This window comes from Fulmarus glacialis, unplaced genomic scaffold (assembly GCF_000690835.1).
Source record: "Fulmarus glacialis isolate BGI_N327 unplaced genomic scaffold, ASM69083v1 scaffold23840, whole genome shotgun sequence".
NCBI classification, from domain to species: Eukaryota; Metazoa; Chordata; class Aves; order Procellariiformes; family Procellariidae; genus Fulmarus; species Fulmarus glacialis.
This window is the reverse complement of record NW_009186124.1, coordinates 1-18,567: the sequence shown is the minus strand read 5'-3', so window position 1 is coordinate 18,567 and position 18,567 is coordinate 1. Positions and strand designations below refer to the sequence as shown.

The 18,567-nt window shown below is 48.6% G+C and overlaps 1 protein-coding gene across 1 annotated transcript in view; it reads right to left on the bottom strand.

Moving 5' to 3' along the window:
* KLHDC3 (kelch domain containing 3) overlaps positions 1–11,807 on the bottom strand; it is a 14,848-nt gene extending 3,041 nt beyond the window's left edge. The window contains exons 1-7 of the mRNA XM_009586904.1: positions 11,568–11,807; positions 9,048–9,224; positions 6,650–6,765; positions 5,207–5,278; positions 4,775–4,988; positions 4,400–4,486; positions 3,092–3,200 (exon numbers count right to left, since the gene is read on the bottom strand). Of these exons, the coding sequence (XP_009585199.1) occupies positions 3,092–3,200; positions 4,400–4,486; positions 4,775–4,988; positions 5,207–5,278; positions 6,650–6,765; positions 9,048–9,224; positions 11,568–11,721 (929 nt within the window). The 5' untranslated portion in view covers positions 11,722–11,807. The remainder of the gene's footprint in view (positions 1–3,091; positions 3,201–4,399; positions 4,487–4,774; positions 4,989–5,206; positions 5,279–6,649; positions 6,766–9,047; positions 9,225–11,567) is intronic.
* Positions 11,808–18,567: the final 6,760 nt, after the last annotated feature.

Sequence of the window (18,567 nt, the reverse complement as noted above, 5' to 3'; positions counted from 1 at the left end):
AGCAGAAATCACGGTGGGCCCCAGCCACAGCCCCCTGGTTGTGCCAAAATGGGGACAGCATTTCAGAAGACTGTAAATGAGCACGTGTCAAGCACTGATCAGTGCAGCTATCATTTTAAGCCAATCCCAATTTGCTGATACTCCTGGTCTGATGTTGGTCCTGGAATGCTAGTGAGGCGCTATGACTTCAGGCATTTTACAGAACAGGCAGCCGCACCTATGGTTCCCTGCCTCTGCGGTCTTGACAGAACAGCCAAAGCACCTGACAGACTGGTCACTGCATGCCCTAGCACAGAGACCAGCCTGTGCTGGAACAGTAGTGCTTGGACCAGGGGAAAGCACTCCCATGGCAGATGGTTGCCTGGAGAATTTGAAAGAAAGGAAAGGTGTTTTAAGTCCTGCTTTGGTTTGTGACAAGGCAATTCAGTGTGTCCTCACTGCTTAGCTGTGATCTCATGCAGTAACTTCTCACCTCAGTGTCACTTGCTTCCCCACCTATGACCCACTAAGCCTCACATCTCACAGGACATGAGACAGTACCTGCCCCCCTGCCAGGTTCCCATAACCCCAGCACAAACTATGGGGCACAGCTCACTGCTGGCAGAGAAGACCTGTTGCTGATGGGTCCCATCTGCGCGGATACAGGCAAGAGCCCCTTTAATTCCACCCTTGTGTGCTCACCACGCCACAATCTAGTCTCACATCCATGTCACAGGAAACGCTAGACCATCCCTTATCTTTCAAAGGAAAGCCAGCAGGCACCACATCTGTGTTTTTAGTCACCAAACTGCAAGTAACTAGGGAAAGTCTGGAGTTCAAGACCAAGAGAGCCACAACTCCCAGACAGCAGGGTGCAGGGCACCCCTTTGCCAGCCAGAACCCAGCAAAATTGCTCATTCCAGCTGCACAGCAACTCAGCATGTTGGCGAATGCTCTTGGGCCCTGCACCAAGCACCCAGTGAGAGCCCCTGCTCCCTCGCCAGTCCAGGCATTTCTAAGCCTTGTCAGGGAAAACACAGCCTCAAGCCAAACCTGGATTGGCATCTGTTCAGCTAAACTCTGTTTTATAGCATTCCCTCCCCACCTCGTTCTCCCTTGTGGATGGTCTCTGCATGCTGAAGTGCTGGTGGGCTTGGGAGGAAACCAGACCAGGGCCACAGCTGTGACACAGCTAATGGGATGACTGAGCTTAGTGCTACCTAACTTCCTGGTCACTTAAATGGGACACAAGTTACAGGATTGCTGCTGGCCACAGTAGAGAGACCACAGCTGGGGCAAAAAGACCAGGCTTTGGCAGGACTACAAAAGAAACTAAGCATTTGGATGCCACAGAAGCAGGCACCCTGCCGAAGTGCCTCTTGAACAGTGTACAGCATACATGAATCCTGTAAGGGAAGGCAGGACACAAATGGGTTTCAAGGGGCCATCCGCCAGTGCTGCTCCTAGCAAGCTGCCAACTCATCCTCCAAGAAGCCCTGCCAGATCCTCTGCGCTGTGCACTCCCCCTCCCCCTTCCCAGGCAGGGGAGCACAGGTCAGGAGGCAGACCACAGGGAGTTCTCCATTACAACGACTTCCTGGAAAACTTCTTATCTCGCCAGGCAGCTCCAGAATACACCTGATAACTGTTACAGGAAGCGAGCACAGTCCCCACCCCCATCTCCCCTTTCCCCAGCCTGCAAGACCCTCCCTCCAGTCCAAGCAGGCTGCATTCCTGGCTGCCAGCAGCTCTTCCTATCCCAAACTAGTGCTAATGAACTGGCTTGCATTGAGGTTGAACCTGGATTAAGGAACAAGTTGAGTACTGAAGTAACTCAGTGGAAAAGACAAGGCACTGCTGCGTTGCCTGGCAGAGATGGACCAAACTCCAAAAAGCTGGTGTCAAATTTGTTGTGGTTTGCTAGCATTTCCTGGGAGTGCCTAGGTTTAACATCAAAGTTCAGCTGCTGCTGTAACACAAATCCACACCGCAGCATCGGAGAGCATCCAAAACTGCCATCAAGCCCTACCAAGCCTTCTACCATACAGAGCAGCACCCAGTATCTGTTGAGGAGACTGGATAAACTCAGCACCTCTGCATACCTCACCTGCACAGAGCACTCCCTCACACACACATCCTACAACTAAGCACACCCCCCCCAGCACTCCCAGGGCCTAAAGGCCCTTCATTCCATTACACACTAGTATGGTCAGCCCATCAGCAGAACCTGCCTTGCTTTGTCCTCTGCCCCAACCTGTCTTCAGAATTATCCCCAAAAAGCCACTGCCAGGGTCCCAGAGAAAGCCCCAAATCTTTCCAAACCATGTGGAGAGCTGAACAGAGACATTTTCAGATGTCTCTGCAAGGTAGATGCTGGCAAAGAGGCCTGTGCTCCAGAGCTGCAATTTGTCATTCCAGACAGCATAGAGCATGTCCTGGTGATGGGCCACTTCCTTTCCTTTAGCAGCTGTTAAGGCTCTTGGCCACATCCAGCTGCCCTGAACCCTGACAGTATCAATTCCAGTGTTTGACAGCTAAATCCTTAACACCAGGTCCCTTTTGTGAATGGAAACTTTGCTAAGAAGTGCTGGCACAGAAGGAAATGTTGCCTTGTTGTGTGTATGGGCTCCTCAAACAGCTCCCAGCTGCAGCTCGGCAGACACCACACTTGCCAGTGAAAGAAAAACTCTGGTGGGAAAAGCAGGGCAGCGTGTAGTGGAGGATAAGTCAGTCTGAGGTCTGCTACAGCACAGCAGACTAGGACACTTGTCCTTCTGATGGCAGAATCTCCCCTCCCCTCCCCATCACCTCTTTCACGGAAAGCTTGACCACACACAACTCCTTCTGAACAGGATGTTACATACTTCTGCCTCTACTTGTACAAGAAGGCTTGTCACTAGGTGCTTTACAAGCTTACATGACATCTTCAACCTCCCCCTTACCTTTTTCCAGAGGACCCCTGATCTACATGATTTCTTACACTTGTAAGGTAGATGGACAGTTGCCATGTGCCTCTAAAGTGCATCTGACTACAGCATGGGGCAGCGCGTGGAGGGACACTGTGCTGAAGGGAACAGCAAACCCTCTCACAGAGCCACCCTACACAACTCACCTGGTGCCTCCAAAGAGAATGATTTTGTCCCCCACTCTGCAGCAGCACTGCCGGCGTCGAGGACACGGGCCTTTCCCCTTGGGCTCAATCTTCCTCCAAGAAAGAGAAACTAAGGGGCGGAAGAGTGCACCAGCTTGTCACAAGAGCCTGGCCAAGACCCAGGTATAAGCAGGTTATGGATTTAAACAGATCACAGCAAAACTGGATGCCCACTACCCCACACCAACTAGCCAACATCCACCCTTCCCGTTGACCTCCTCTTCTTGCTAGCGGCAAAATGATGCACTTCTATGAGGTTGTTACTGAAGTGTCGCTTAGATGCCAGGCACAGCCCTGGAGCTCTGCCTCCTGAGATGGGAGTTGCAGGTCGAGGACTTTCACTTGCAAAGCCTGAGTGCCAGGGACCCCCGGGCTGCCATGGCAGCAGGTTGGACATCACAGGGAGCTGTACAGGGCAGAGCTCCAGCAGCAGGCAGGCAGGCAGCCTCCCTTCCCCAGCACCCTGCTGCGGTCCAGATTTGGAGGAAGACCCAGGAACCAGCTCCATCTGCTGGCAGCCACTGTGAATACAGAGCATCCTCGCAGAGTGGAGACTGCTGGGACAGCCTGGTGTGGGGGCATGGGGAACTGAACCAGGTGAAGACAGCAGCCTTTGTCCTTGCTGCTTTCTGTGGCAAGGATGCTGGAGGGTGATTAATCACTAATGCACAGCACTGAAAGCTTCAGCAGCTCACACACTAGCTCATAGATCAGCTTGGGGAACAGCAAGTTGGCTGCTTTCAGGTAACTTTACTATGCAAAGCAATTAGCAAATAAAATCAGTCTAATGGGCTGTGAAAAGTGCCTGAGGACCCCAAAACAGCTCATAGTTGACTGATATTCAGCTCAAGGACCACCCCTTCTGCTGCACAGTTTGACCTGGTACCAAGAGAGTGTGGTATGGTGATGCTGCAGGTCAAGTTGAGTGGTTTCCCCAGCTACGGTCTCTCGCTCCCCTAACCCCATTGCTTCCCCATGTCTTCTTTTCTGCCAACACTTCTGCATATTTAAGAACACGACAAAGTTTTCCAACTACGCTTTGATTAGCTGTGTCTTTCAGCAATACTTCCTTTTCTACTTCCTGAGATTTTGAGAGAGTCTGAGGAGGAACAGGGGTCCCAAGCATGGTAGCAAGTTCCTGTCAATGCTGTCAGAAGAGCCACTTCCCCCCAAGCAGGCTCCTAGCCCTCTGAAAGTACATTCACCTGAGCTCTCACACACTTGAGGGCTTTGAGCACTATCACTCCAACAAGTTAAAAGCATAAATACCTGGATTGAATTTCCAGAGGTCGTGGAAGTGTCTGTTCAGGCGTGCGTTGTAGCCACCAAATACATATAGCTCCCCATTGTAGCTGACTGTGGGGAGTAAGCACAGATATCAGTGTGCCACCCAAGGTAGAGCCCAGCAGGTCCCTGTCCCAACATCAAACAAAAAGTGAAGAGGCGCTGGTTATCCACCTTCACTTATGTCACCTTCACGTGCAGGGCTACGTGCAAGGCTTTTCAGTGGGCAGCAGCTTTCCACAGAAGCCAGGCTGTGTGCACCCCTTGCTAACCCACATCTCCACCCAGCAAACCAGACACTCCTGAGGCAGGCAGTAATTTCCTTCCACTGTCCTCCTCTCTCAGCAGACCCACACTCACATGCTGAATGGCTCCGCCGGCCTTCAGGGAGCACTGGAGTTGGAGGAGAGTCCAGCCAGGAGTTTGTTTCTGTATCAAATACTTTAATGCGGTTACAGTAGATCTCGTTGTTGGAGTGAAATGGCCCAAAACGATCAGCTCTGCCACCAAATACATACATCTTTGTTCCAATGATGGTAGCTGAATGGAAGTCTCTCCAGCGAGCTGGCGTACCCTGCAGGGACAGAGTAGAACAGAACAAGAGAAAGAATGCAGATTCCTCAGGGAGATGACACATCTTGATGGGGAAGTTGGGGTGGCTGCCTTCTCCTGGAGAACTTCCCCTCCTGAAGATCCCAGCCACACCAGACAGAAGCTGGGAGACAAGTGTGGGCAGCTACCCCAACAGCAGATATGAGACTTCACAAACCAGAGTGAAAAGCAGACACTGACCTTGGCAGAGATTAAGGTCCACATCATGTTTGTGGTGTCCAATTTATGGATATCGTTTGAAAAGCAGTCAGCCTGGAAGACAGCAGGGCAGCCTGGTCACAAAGCAACTGAGAAGCCTGGTCACATCTGGCCCCAAGAAGGACGCTGTCCTACAGACTTGGAGCATCCCTTTGGAGTCAGTACTTCCTCAGAGACATGGTGCTTGCTCCAAAATGTCAGGGTAGGCAGCACACTTGTCACTTAACAAGAGGGAGGCAAAGCCCATTTCTCCTCAAAAGGTGTCCTGTCTCTCCCTGCAGCTTTCCCATTTATTCGGTGCTCAGTTCTTCCTCCCAAGGCTGTCCTGCACACAATATGTACATTCACAGCAGAACCCTGCCTCCACTCCATGCAGCAACAGAAGAAACAGGCACTAACAGGACAGTCAAACTGGCTCTGTTAAGGCCACTTGATGAGAGGTAGAAGCTAAGATTACTTCTAGGAAGCTAAACATCCAGGAGCAAATACACTCAGGGTTCTGAGGATCTCACAAAATTCATCTGCAGCTAGCTGCCTGGAAGAGCCTACGTTCACATGCACAGCACACACTCCTGCTCCTCCACGCGGGGGAGATAGCAGCAAGACAGCTACAGGCTTGTTTGGTCTTGATTAAATACAAGCCACATTTGAACTGCTCCTGCTGCTGTAATCAAGATCATGGATTTGGCACGCTATTGTGCTCAGAAGATGGGGAATAACCCAGGAACTGCCGTAACAGAGCCCCAGCTTTCTGCCAAATAAACAGATGTGACTTCGCACAGCTTTTCTGGAGCCTGGTAATAGGCTGAAATGGTATTTACCCACTTCTTAAGATCAGAGCATAAGGATTTGCTCAAAGGAGCATTAGGCACACTGACAGCTAGTGCAGGATAACCTTTGGCTATTCTTAATGGGAGGGCAAGCAATTTTTTGCTGGAGGGGATTAGCAAGATGTGAGAGCAGGTACAGATGAATATGTGGAATATGCACCAGATTAGGACAAAACCTCACAGCAACACTGCAGACATTGGAGAGTGATTTTTCTGGCTCATTTCTCAGCCAAATTAAAATAAATGTAGATCAATATATATTTATTAAAAATGTTATGTATTTATCTATCTAAATGTGGCTGAGAAATGAGCCAGAAAGAAAAATTATATAAATATTTTTTAATATTTTTACCTCCATATATCTACATGTTTTGGGAAAGAAAAAAAAAATTCACCATTTTTTTTCCCCCCAACCATCTTCTCTGCAAAACAATGAGCATAACGTGGGTAATTAACGCCATAACTTTGCCAAGTTATAAAATTAAAGCAACTATGGATACAAATATGCCCCTGTATCCTGCCTCTACCAATGTCCTGGGTAGGAACACCATCTTTCCCAAGGGATCACCAAATAACAGTTACAGAGACTACTCACCAGCTGTTCATAGCCTCCAAAGATAAACATGCTCTTTGCCAGGACACAAGCTGAGTGCCCATCTCTTGCTCCTGGGACTATTCCAGACACCTTTGGTGTGAACCACTTGTGCGTGTCTGAAACAAAACAGGAGGCAACACTAAGAAAATATAGTAGATGTTGGGATGGGATAGCTCTTTACTATTGTTCTTCATTTCTAAGACAGAAATCCTTCTCTCTCTCACACACAGCACCTGCTTCTCCAGAGAGGCTGCAAGCTTCTTCAGGCAAGGCTACCTGCCTGAGCCTCCACAGAGGGGCACGGTGACAGAGGTCTCAGCTCCTGGGCATGGCCACTGACTGCACCCGACCTTACAAACACCTCACGTTTTAAGTGAGTAGTACGGCACTGCTTGAGCAATGTTATTTTTATTGAATCTCTTGCAAAGCCTACTGGTGAGTCACTTATCAACTCTGCATTTACAGTTTCAATTACAATGAAGCAATGATGCTAAGTGGCTCAACCGACCTCAAGGCATTGGGATGCTGACTAACTGACTGAGGAAAAACAGCTCTTAAATCCAGGCAGAAGTCACTTAACCACAAGCTCACCATGATAACAGAGCTACTGTGCACATCCCCACCTCTGCAGCACAGCTCTCCTTATCTTACCTGCTCCTCTTGTTACATTCTCAACCCCTCTTCAAGGGGAGCCTTCCTCACTCTCCACCCTTCACGGTTCCCTTTGTACTGCTCCCTGCGGGCCTGCACCAGCCAGATTCAGCACCTTAGCCCGCACACTTCAGGGGCTGGCTTGATTTAGGGGAGGACTTTAAATCCAGCCAGAGCTGTTCTCCATGCCAGGGCAACATGGAGCCAAGCCAGCAACTCATTGCCAAGCACAAACAGGCACCTGTCCCAAGAGCCCAGAGAGGCACAGATAAGCCTCGAGGCAGCAGGAGACATTCCCCCACCCTCCCATAACTGCTGCGAGCTGCCAAGAACAGTGCTTATTTCAGCAGTGGTGACATTGGAGCCAAAGCAACATTCTTCAGGAGGATAACTTCTCTGAACTTGGCCTGCGGCCACAGCTATCCACCTAGGCTCCAGCTGGAACCACACAGAGGGTCTTGCAAGGTCAACAGAATCCCTGGGCAGCCTCTAGTGAGAAAGCTACAGCGGCTATCGAGTTCCTTTCCTTCATGGGGCTGCTTCCAAGCCCAGTCACACGATAGCAGCAAGAGCTCACCCAAGTGCAACACATCGAATTAGAGATGGAAAAGATCTCGACTTGTGATCTGCTCAGCACTCAGGGGACAAATTTGCACTCAGCCAGGACTTTATCCAGCCTGATGCAACTCCTACAGTGGAACTTACACCACAGACATGGGACTATGACTGCCAGCCTTACTTTCCAGGATTGGCAGGGGACAGGCACAGCGTGTACAGACAGCTGCAGAGGGTTTGGACCAGGGCTCAAGTCTGGCCTTTCCATTAATTTTCACTTAATGCTAAAGTGCTGGAGTTAGCAGGGAGACCAGGCAGCTCCCACTACAAGGCCTCTGCATAGGCAGAGATTTACTGTGGCTTCCCAGCTGCATGTGTCAGGGGAAGGGGGAAACCCTCTGCCCAGTGAGCAGCTCCAAGCTGTGAGACATTTCCTGGTGAAGAAGAGAACCCATGATCAAGCACTAGAGCAAGCAATTTCCTTGCAAGTCCAGCAAGCCAGTTACTAGTCAGTATTTAGATGGACTTGCCTCCAGAATTCACATGTACTCCTTTCCTTTCTCGACACTCCTGTCCACCCAGTTTCTGATGATGCCTGTTCTCCCCAGGTGCTCCAGCAACATTATGGAGAAGCCAAACCGAAAGGCTCAAGGAGTTTATCTTTCAGGTTTATCTAACTTGACTCATGCCTTCCCTTATTTTGGCACCCCGTCCCTGACTACTTCTGTGTTTTATTCCTCATCTCCTGCGTGCTTTCAGAAAGAAGGACCACCCTGGAGAGGAACCACAATCCTCGAGAGCTCTAGCCCCTTCTCGCTGCAACCTTCAGCCACAGTTAAGGAATAATACATCACATAGAGAGAATGCTTCAGTTGTAGTTACTATCAGAGAGAGCACACAAAGCTGATAGAAAAATTAAAACCAGTTTGACTATTAGACAAGCTCAGTAATCTCTGTTCCACGGCTTTTAGGGAAAGCCAAGCGTGCAGACACACTGGCCACCCTGCTCCCCTTCTAAACCTGCTGAAACAGCCAGCGACACCAATTCCCCATTTGCACCATTTCCTCCAGACTGTCACTTTGTAGAGAGACTGAGGGACAGGAAAACAAGTTGGGGAACTGTGCGGCGGGGCAGAGAGAAAGTCTTATCAAGAGCAGTTATGACAAGGAAGAGTGAGAAGCTGGAACTTACTGACATCAAAGGCATAGAGCACGTTGCAGGCTCCCTCAGTGTCATTGCGACCACCCCATATGTAGACAGTGTCGTCTATCAGCACAGCTGAGTGCCCATACCTCATGTAGGGCACCTCTCTCACATGGTCTCGGCTGTTTGTCCACACTGGAGGCAGCTTGATCCAGCGCAGAGACACTGAAAGCAGAAGTTTGAGCCTATATCAAATGCTAAGCATGCTACATGTGCTCACAGGTCACAACCCATTCTACACAGTGCTTTTTTCCCCTATGACAAGGGGCAGAAGCAGTCTAGTAAGCAAGACAAAGCTGTGTCTGACCCTGAGTAGTAGCTAGTTAAGGAATACGGAAGCACACTTTTCCACAGGTCCCTGTCACAGGCGAGACTAGAGGAAGCACTGGAGGACCAGAGGACCCTGGACAGAAATACACTCCATTGTGCATAAGTTACACTGAAGAGGTTTCCACTCTAGCTCATCCTAGACTGTGAGTGAAGGTACAGCATATGCACAAAAAAAAAAAAAAAAAATAGGGAAAGGAAAAAGAAAAAGTGCAGAGGTGATAATGAATGCAGACACTACTTCAGGCTAGTGACGTTTTTTAAGAGACTCAAAGCTAGAAGAATGGGCAGCACAGGAATAATTCACTGCAGCAACATGCAAGGGAACACACCTAAAGGCATCATTTGGACTTGCAGTAGTACAGTTTAAGTAAGGCAATGCAGCAGCTTTTAGGGACAGGGTTTGTTTGCTTTTGTTTTGTTTTTTAAGCTTTAGATGAGACAGTTCTGTCTCCTTTACCCTCTTCCATACCCGAGTTCTCCCTGCTAACCTTGTGGTACTAATAGGAGTTCCTTGTGATTACAGGTTCTCCTTCCTGGCAGCCTGTATGTCACGTTCAGCAGTAGCCAGAACAGTCAACAGGTATTACAGGGTTTAATGACAGTGCAAGAGTCACAGCAAGTGTTACATGGCCATTACATAACAAACACCCTGACACCCTTCCTGTCCCACACACACAGTCTCCAGTTTTGTTTTCAACACAGAGATAGCACAAAATGTAGCAGAAAACAGTCTGCAGTTCCCCTGAAATACTAACATAAGGAAAGGGTCAGACATCTTAAAAGGTCATCATCTATCCCAGAGGCAGAAAGGGCACTGAGGAAGCACAGCCAATGCTAAAGTCAAGCTAGATGGGATGTTTCCTACCTAAAACAGTCTTCCTCTCTGGAAGACTGAAAGAGATCATTCAAAATCTGGTATCTTGGCTTTAGCACTGGAACCTGGCAATGCTAACTGAGCAAGGGCTTGGGAAGCCGGTGTCACCTCCCATGTGGTGGCTGCAGCATCACAACACTTTAATATTTGGGAGTGGTAAGAAGGGAGGACAATGCAAGAGCATTCCTTTGGGCATGGTAATTATGCTTCCACCATAAGAGCGGTGCTCTACTGGCACGTTTTACAAGCTACAACGTTCAACTGTCTTGAGTGTGAGAGTCCAGTCTTTCTGGATGGAGATGAATGTCTTTGTTCACAAGATCCTGAGCTACACTGTGAGCAGGTCACCTTGGCAGCTCTGTGTAACCAATACCTTTATTCACTACTGCACAAGTCAGTCTTCTCCACAGTCAGATTTAGAGGAGCGAATTCACTGCATCTTACAGACAAACTAGTTTTATCTACATGCCATGTGCATGTTAGGAGAGCGTTCGGTTGTCCAGTCTGCAAAACCGGTCATTGGTTCTCTGCTCTTGTGTCTGTTCAGCTGGACCCATCCAAGCATCTCTGCAGTTTTTCAACCACGTGCTTAATTACAGGGAAATACTTCATGGACCAGCTCAGTATCCTCTTCAGTTCAAAGGAAACTGAATCAAGAAATACAGCCTCTCCCAGCACAGTCATGGTGCCAACTCAGCCTCCTGACCGATACTGGCTACCCTACACAAATGGCTCCAGCTCCAGATGCTTTTCTAAGCCACATTGTGAATCTGCATGATAGCTGCTGCCAAAATGGGAAGACCTCCATCCTAGCCACATGCCCTACTGACTCCATTATGCTGGCAGCAGCTGACAGTTGCCCCCACAGGGAAACAGCTCAGGAGTCTAAACCTGGAGACTTAACTGAATGCACTGGCTCCCACCCTACCCCTTCCATGCTAGGGGCAGCTGAGCATGGTCATGCTGCAAACTGGATGGCAGACCTGAGCCAGCTAAATATTGCCTCTTTGCACCTAATTATGTTAGTGTTCACAGAAAACAAGGACAAAACAAGCTATTGGCTATGTGGTTACTTCTAATGAGTCCTTATCCTAGCTGAACTACAGCCCCTCTATGCCCTGACCCTGAAGCTGAAAACACAGGGCTGCACAAGGGAAGAAGCTCCTATCTACACTGATAACTTTTTTGGAAATTAGAGTCAGACAGCGTGTGACAGAGTGTAACATGTTAAGCAGCAGTGGGCAAGAAAACTAATAACTGAGCCCAGCAAGCCACTTCTTTGTGCACCACAAGGACACATTTACCTGCATTAAAAACATGGACGTCAATCTGCCGCAGAGTCTCATAGTCTTCTCCAGAACAATATCCACCAAAGGAATAGACCTTGTGCCCGACGGCCACGGCTGCGTGGTTCACCCTCCGCGGCCCACCTTCCAAGTGCACTGCCCACCGTAGCATTCCTCCCTGCAAGCCAGACAGTCTTCAGGGCCCCCAGTGCCACAGCTGCATGCTTCCTGGGCCACCACGATGCCACCTGGCTCTGTAACAGAGACAGAATGCTAAAATAACATGACCCATCTCACAGGTCTTCCTATCTTCCTTGAATGCCCACTACAAAGGTCACATTGCTGTATCCTTACTCATCTGCCTCCCAACTGGAGACGGTTTTATTCTCCCCTTTGGAAGGAGACACAAGGCAAGTACCGTAACCTGAGCAAGGCTCAGAAGAGCAAGCAGAAATGCCATTGCATACAAAAAAACCTCAGGGTGGCTGTACAGGCAGCCGAAGCCAAGCACCTTTGGCGAAGGCAGCCGAGTGCTGTGCGCCCAGCCGTGCCCTGGTTATGTACACATCATGTACACGCCAGAACAATTTGTCTACATGAATGAAAACACACAGCGAGAGCCAATTGTGAAGGTTAAAAGAACAGAGCCAGAGGGAAGAGAGTGTGCTCTTTGGATCAATTGTGAGAAACAGCAGAGGAAAATATTTAAAAAAAAACACCCAACAAAAAATCCCAGAGAACCACCCCCACATAAAGCAACCGACTCCCCGATACAGAGGTGGACTACAGTACTAGCATTTGGACTCATTGATTTGAGCATTAGGGTCCAGCTTAATTAAACACAAGAGAACAGCAACCCCCTAGTCTGGGGAGAAAGCTGTTTGCTGATGATCAGAATAAGGCCTTTTTCTCCCTCAGCAAATCCAGGCATAACTATGAAAATTTTGTGACATCATATCTCAGTTAAGAATCCGATATGCTTCATGCTTCAAAGAGATGGCTTAGATCAGCTCTTAGAGAAGTCACCGCAGCTGATTTTTGCAGAGATTCTCCTTTGGATCTAAGGATCTGGAGCACAGTCCTGCCCGGGTGCTTCTGAAAAAGCGGGTCAGCTCAATTCTTTAACAGTTTTCCCCCAGCTGAAAAACAGCCATTAGAAGAGATGTCAGTGTTTCAGACAGTCTAAAGAAAATTCTCTTTTTTTATTGCTTCGTTCTAGCTTCTTGGAAGATGCAGTCAGCACGCTCCCACCCCACACCCAGTTTTAGCATTTGCAGAATGCAAAGAAATTTGTGGATGCCTTAGAACAAGGACTAAAATTCCTACACATTTTCTCTGTCTCTTTTCTTTTCGGAAAGTAGTGAGCTTTCACTTGCCTCCTGTTTAAAGTTTCTGGAGAGCAGCAAGAAGGGGCAGCGTCATGCTGCTCTGCTCCAGGTGGCCTTCCCAGCCCTTCGGCTAAGCAGAACCACCGCTCACAACCAGGCACCTGTACAGCCCATCAGCAGCCTGATCACTGCAGCATCTGGCCCACCTGCACACTCCCATTTTATTTAAGAGTCAGACATGCCACCTAACAGGGAGCTCCTGGCCTGGGGCAGAGCTCAGGCTTCCAGCTCCAGCCATGCATACTACAGACAGTTCAGAATCATCCAGAAAACAATCGCCTCATTCTAGAACTCCTAAGTCTCAATAAAATTTGAGTACTTTCTTTTTAAAGTTATTTCTTTTTCAAGTTGTTCCCAAAATAGAGACTGGCAGCCAAAGCATGCTCTGCACCTGAAAGTTTGAGCAACAGGACATGTGCGAAGTCCGAACAGAGACCATCCTGCAGTCGTATTTGTAACAGATAAGCGCAAACCAAGGAGTGATCCTGTGAAGCTGCTTCTTCCTGGGGCAACCACCGTAATCTAAATTGCAGTCAGCAATCCAGAAAGTCACAACAAGCTTTTCTCCAGCAGAGCTGCTCCAGAAGGGCTCCGGAACAGCCCCCCTCTGCTACATGCCACGCTTCACTGTATATCTGGGACACCCCAAATTCATATCTAGCAGTTTTGGTTTGGTTTTTTTTGGGTTTTTTGTTTGTTTGTTTGTTTTCAAATTACTTTTTTTTTTTTTTTTAAGCCAGGCAGCAGCTCTTGTATAAGTCCTCCGCAAAGCTACAGAATACATGAGTTTCCATGGAGACCACCAAAGTCACCCTTCAGGCTATTTTGAAGGCTTCACATATCTAAATCTGTTTCCTGCCTCAATCATGAGTTATCACTGAAAAAATCTAACCAATATTTTCCTCAAAATCACTTCTTGGTCAAGTGATTCTATAAGAGATTCCTCAAGGAGCTTAACTGGACTTTATCACCAGTGTCAATATTTTCAACATCCTTCAGACTGAGCCCGATCCTGAAGGAGTAAGAGAATGAATCTTACTTCCAAGTTCTCCACCTGGTTCCTCCTGTGGTAGAGGAGCACAGCCTGGCGTGGCAGGCAGGCATCGTACTAAGTCGCTTGCCTTTTTTGCCAGAAAGGCTGGGAAAACTCTTCTTCACCCTTGGGAGTTCACTCGAGCCATGTGCCGAGGAGCACGCTGCTGCCAGACCAGGACCCTTCACTCCGACAGGAGCTGGCTACCCTGCCTGAACAGTTTCATAATTAAGATTAGTCATAGGAACACAGGAAACGAAGGCTGCACAGCCTAAGAAGTTAATCTGGTCAACTGAGACGCAGCAGCTCAAGGCCCAGCTGGTTACACTGTAGGAAAAGTTATTGATGTAGCAACAATGTTGCAATGTTGTTTCCTACAATGTCAATTACTGGGACAGGTGATTTTTCCAGAGATCAACCCTTCCCAGGAGGCCGGCGGTTGCAGGCAGGCCTGGGGCAGCGGTAGGGGTGATGGGGTTGAAGTTGGCTGCACTTGGCCTTGGCTCGGGACAGGAATATCACTTTAGAGCAAGCACAAAGCTCAGCCAGCACAGCCTCTTGCTGCTACTCATCAGACCCAGGGCACGCGGAAACACTCATTCGCTTTATGAAAAGAAAACAATCAGAAGCGTGAAGCGATCCTGACAGGATCACATATTAAAAGGCAAAGGAAAACACAGGATTTAACAAGCCGCCAGTTTTTTTTTTTTCCCTACACTGCAATAAAAACATCCAGCCAGACTCCATCTTCCTCTTCTGCCACTGGCCACAACCCTACCCTAAAATAGTCACAATGTTTTCCCGCCTTCGCCAAGCACTTGTTCTCTCCTTTTCAGCCACGCACAGGTCCATCCCCCTCTCCTCCCTGCAAGCCCCACAGCCCCGTCTCCTGAGGACCCCCCAATCCTCCCCCATGCTTTCTGTGTCCAGCTCCAGCCTCTCTCCTCTCCTGCCTTTTTTCGAAATACTTTCATTAAAGCTGTCTTCCGTCCCAAAGTCAATTTTTCTCCTGCAATTCCTCTCTCTACGCTATCTGCAAATATGAGTTAAACACATTTTTTGACGAAAAATTTATTTTCTGTCCTACAACTATGCACACTGTTAAGTTCTATTTCAGGTTTTGATTTCCAATGATAATTTATATGATATAAATGAGGACATAAACACACCACTTTTCAACCTCATTCCTATGAGGACTTCTTAATAGGAAGCATTAATACACTTAACATTAGGCAGTGTGCCTTAGATTTCTTTAAAGATTACACAGGGCACAGTCGGGGGGGGTGGGGAGAGGGGAACAGCAAAATTTATATGAAACCATTTACTAACAATTTTCCCCAACTGCACAATATTAAGTTATGCAAAATACATTATGTGATTTCTCATTTAGGACACCAGCAACAGGGTTGTAGGCTATAAAACACAGAAATATTGACAAGACAGAGGCAAATTGTACCAGAGAACTGGGAGGGCACTGGCTGCAGGAGGTGGTACATGTCCCAGCTCAGACAAACCAGGTGCTTTTTCACTCTGCACCACAAACTGAAGGGACAGTTAGCAACACTAACATTCCTCACGGATCAGAGGAAGGACTTTCACACCACAGAAAAACTGAATCGTTTAAATCATATAAACTATTGCTTCTTCCAAAAGGCAGCAGGGTAAGAGGAGGGTTGCCTTCTACACGGATCCATGCAGACACCAAGCTAAGCGCGAGTCCCTTGTCTGGATCCTGCTGAGCCACCCCTTTGCTCCCCAGAGCAGCACCTCTTTTAGAGCAGCCTCTGCAGTTCATCTGTGCCCTCAGCAGAAGCTGGTTGAAGGTCTGAGGAATCTCCTTTGACTGATTCAGCATGTCTAGCTGGAATAATGCCCCAACAGCCCCAGGAACTATGACCATATACTTACAGGGAGACCAAAAAGCTCCATCAAAACAAGCACAAGTTTCTTACACAGTGAGAGAAGAGATTTTCTAGATGAAACAAAACCAAAGAAACTGCACTCCCACATGCTCTGTTAGCTCGGCATACGCTTGCTCACCTTAGATCAGGAAGCTCTGTCTGCCTCTCTTTCCCCAATCTCAGCTGGGAGAAGCGACGTGTTGAGCATCCTGACCACATGCAGGCACTCGAGGTCTCCTTTGCAGAAGGGCACATGTGCTTCTGTTCAAGCCACCGCTTGCTTTCACTGACGCACGTGTCAGCTCCCCACTTCACCTCTCCAAAACCTAATAGATCTTTTCATTTCATTTTGCGCTCACACAGGCAGCAATCATGTAATCTTCACAAGTCCCTGTTTCCCTGGTCTGGCATAATCTGTCCAGAGTTACAGTCAAGCACAGATAACGCAGAGAAATTTGGGTTGAAACCCTGGTAGGTCCTGTCATTAATTGCCAGGAATAAGAACGTTTCTAAAAATCAGGTTACACTTCACCTACTGTTGAAGTACCCGATGCTGATGATGCTGGAAATTAAATGAGCACAGCAATGAGTTATTCCTGCGCCACTAAGCACAGGCAGGCTAAAATTAAAAAACGTTCAAAATAACCACCTGTGGTCCCACAGAAATGCCTGAAGCCCTCCATTGACTGCGCACAGCACCACAAGCCCAGGTACACACTTCCAGAGTAAGTGGTGCAACAACAGCCATGGGGTGACCGCAGACTGACTCTGTCACTGCAGTCAGGCATGACACCTGACCACAAGTGGAAGCTCACAAGTCTGTTAGCAAAGAAATACCTATGGATGTCCTTCAACACCTCCCTTGTTCTTTGTCAGCGCTGACATCCAGCAAAGGGAGTGCAACAATTCACCCGGGGCATTTCATTGCTAAGCAAGAGAACAACCAGGTTTTAAGTCAGCTCTGTGTTCTTTGAATACAGCACCTATAGACGACACTCCCAAATCTCTGGCTGTGCTCTCGTCTGAAGATGCACATAATGCCTGAAAAAACCTTCATCCCAACTGCCCCAGCTTACACCTAACAAGAGTCTACCAGCACAGCATATAGCCGTCTGAGATCACCAGAAAAATCACTCAATAATTTCTCACTAGCACACCTTCCAAAACTGTTGTGGTGACTTGAGCAAAGTGGCATAGATGGGGGGGCGGGGGGCGCGCGCGCGTGGGGAAAGGAGAGTAATCATGGTTTTTACAGTCAGATTTTTCAGCTGTTTGTTCTATTTACTTTAGACTTTCTATTTTCAATCCTTACAATTAACTATGGAAACATTTAATTTGTGATAGAAAGCTACTGATCATCTCCAAGTACAGCAGCCAGATAATCTTAGAACAAAATATATATCCTTGGATCCATTTCTTTGCGCAAAGAGAGTTCACTGGGCTGCCTCATTCCTCTATGCGCACGGAAAGAAACCTAAAGCCATTTCTGAAAGCTGCTCAGATTAGCCTTGCTGCAGTCAATTCCCACAGCAAGGGACAGAAAGCCAGCAGAAAGTGGCCCGCATTTTCAAGGGCTTGCTCTGTCACCCCCAGAATTACAGTACCACCCCAAGCAGAGCAACCTACTGCCCCTGCAAAGTTGCTCAGGAGAGCAAATCCTACCGTGTGGCTGCCTCAGTCCTGTCTCCCAAAAGATGCCAGCCACAAGGTTTAGTAACACTTAAAATAGCCTAGCCAGCTCACAGCAGTCCATATAGACAGTTCTATTTCAAGCACATCCAACTTACGATAGCACCAGAACAACCCGCTTTCTTCACTCATGCTTGACATTTATCTGATGCTTTGACTATTTATGCCAAGGCAGTATGAAATTGCAAGCTTGCACATTCAGCAGCTTGGACACTCGCAACACAATTCCAGCACCAGTAAACTAGACAGTGCTAGAACAGCCCTTGAGCTTGTTAACCAAGACCGATCTAGAAGCTCGTGTTAGACACGGGAATCACAGACCACACTGCTCAGGCAGAAATTTATTCCAGTGTCCCTCCCTGCAGACAGCAGCACCGCCTCCTTACTTTTGCCTAAATATTTTGCCCACCGCTGACTTACTTTTGCCCAAAGCCCAGCTAAGATTCTGTGCCTACTGAGCTGACTTCTCCCCTTCCTCACCTTGCCTCCCAAACCCCATTGCCGCTTCTCTACAGAGTGCGCCTAAGCTTCAGCGATATTCCTTGACCCCCTCTCGCCCGCCAGGAATTTGTCTTGGCCTCTGGCTACTGTGAAGCTGCTCCTGCCATGCCAAGGGCAGCCCTTGGGAGGGAGCAAGCTCAGGAAAGCTGAAGTGACAGCTAACGTGGGGTTTCTTGCTTTACACAAAGCCGCACCGTTTTCTTCCTCTGCACCTGCCATCACACTGACGCCAGGACCCTCCAGGCAGAGCCTTTCGCTGGGCTCAGCAGGCGGCCACGCACAGCCGGGCGGGCTGACAGCGCTCACCCGTGGCAGTCTTTGCTCGGCGGGTGGGCCGAGGGCCAGGCGTGAAGCCCCAAGCCTATCGACGTGACCAAGCTTAGGTGAAAGCGTAAAGGGACTGAAATCGCACAAGCCCGCGGGGATGGAGAGGGAAGGCCCGGCGGCGGTTACACCAGGGCCAGGAGAAGGAGGGCAGTCTTCCCGGTAGGCACCCGCCAGCCCCC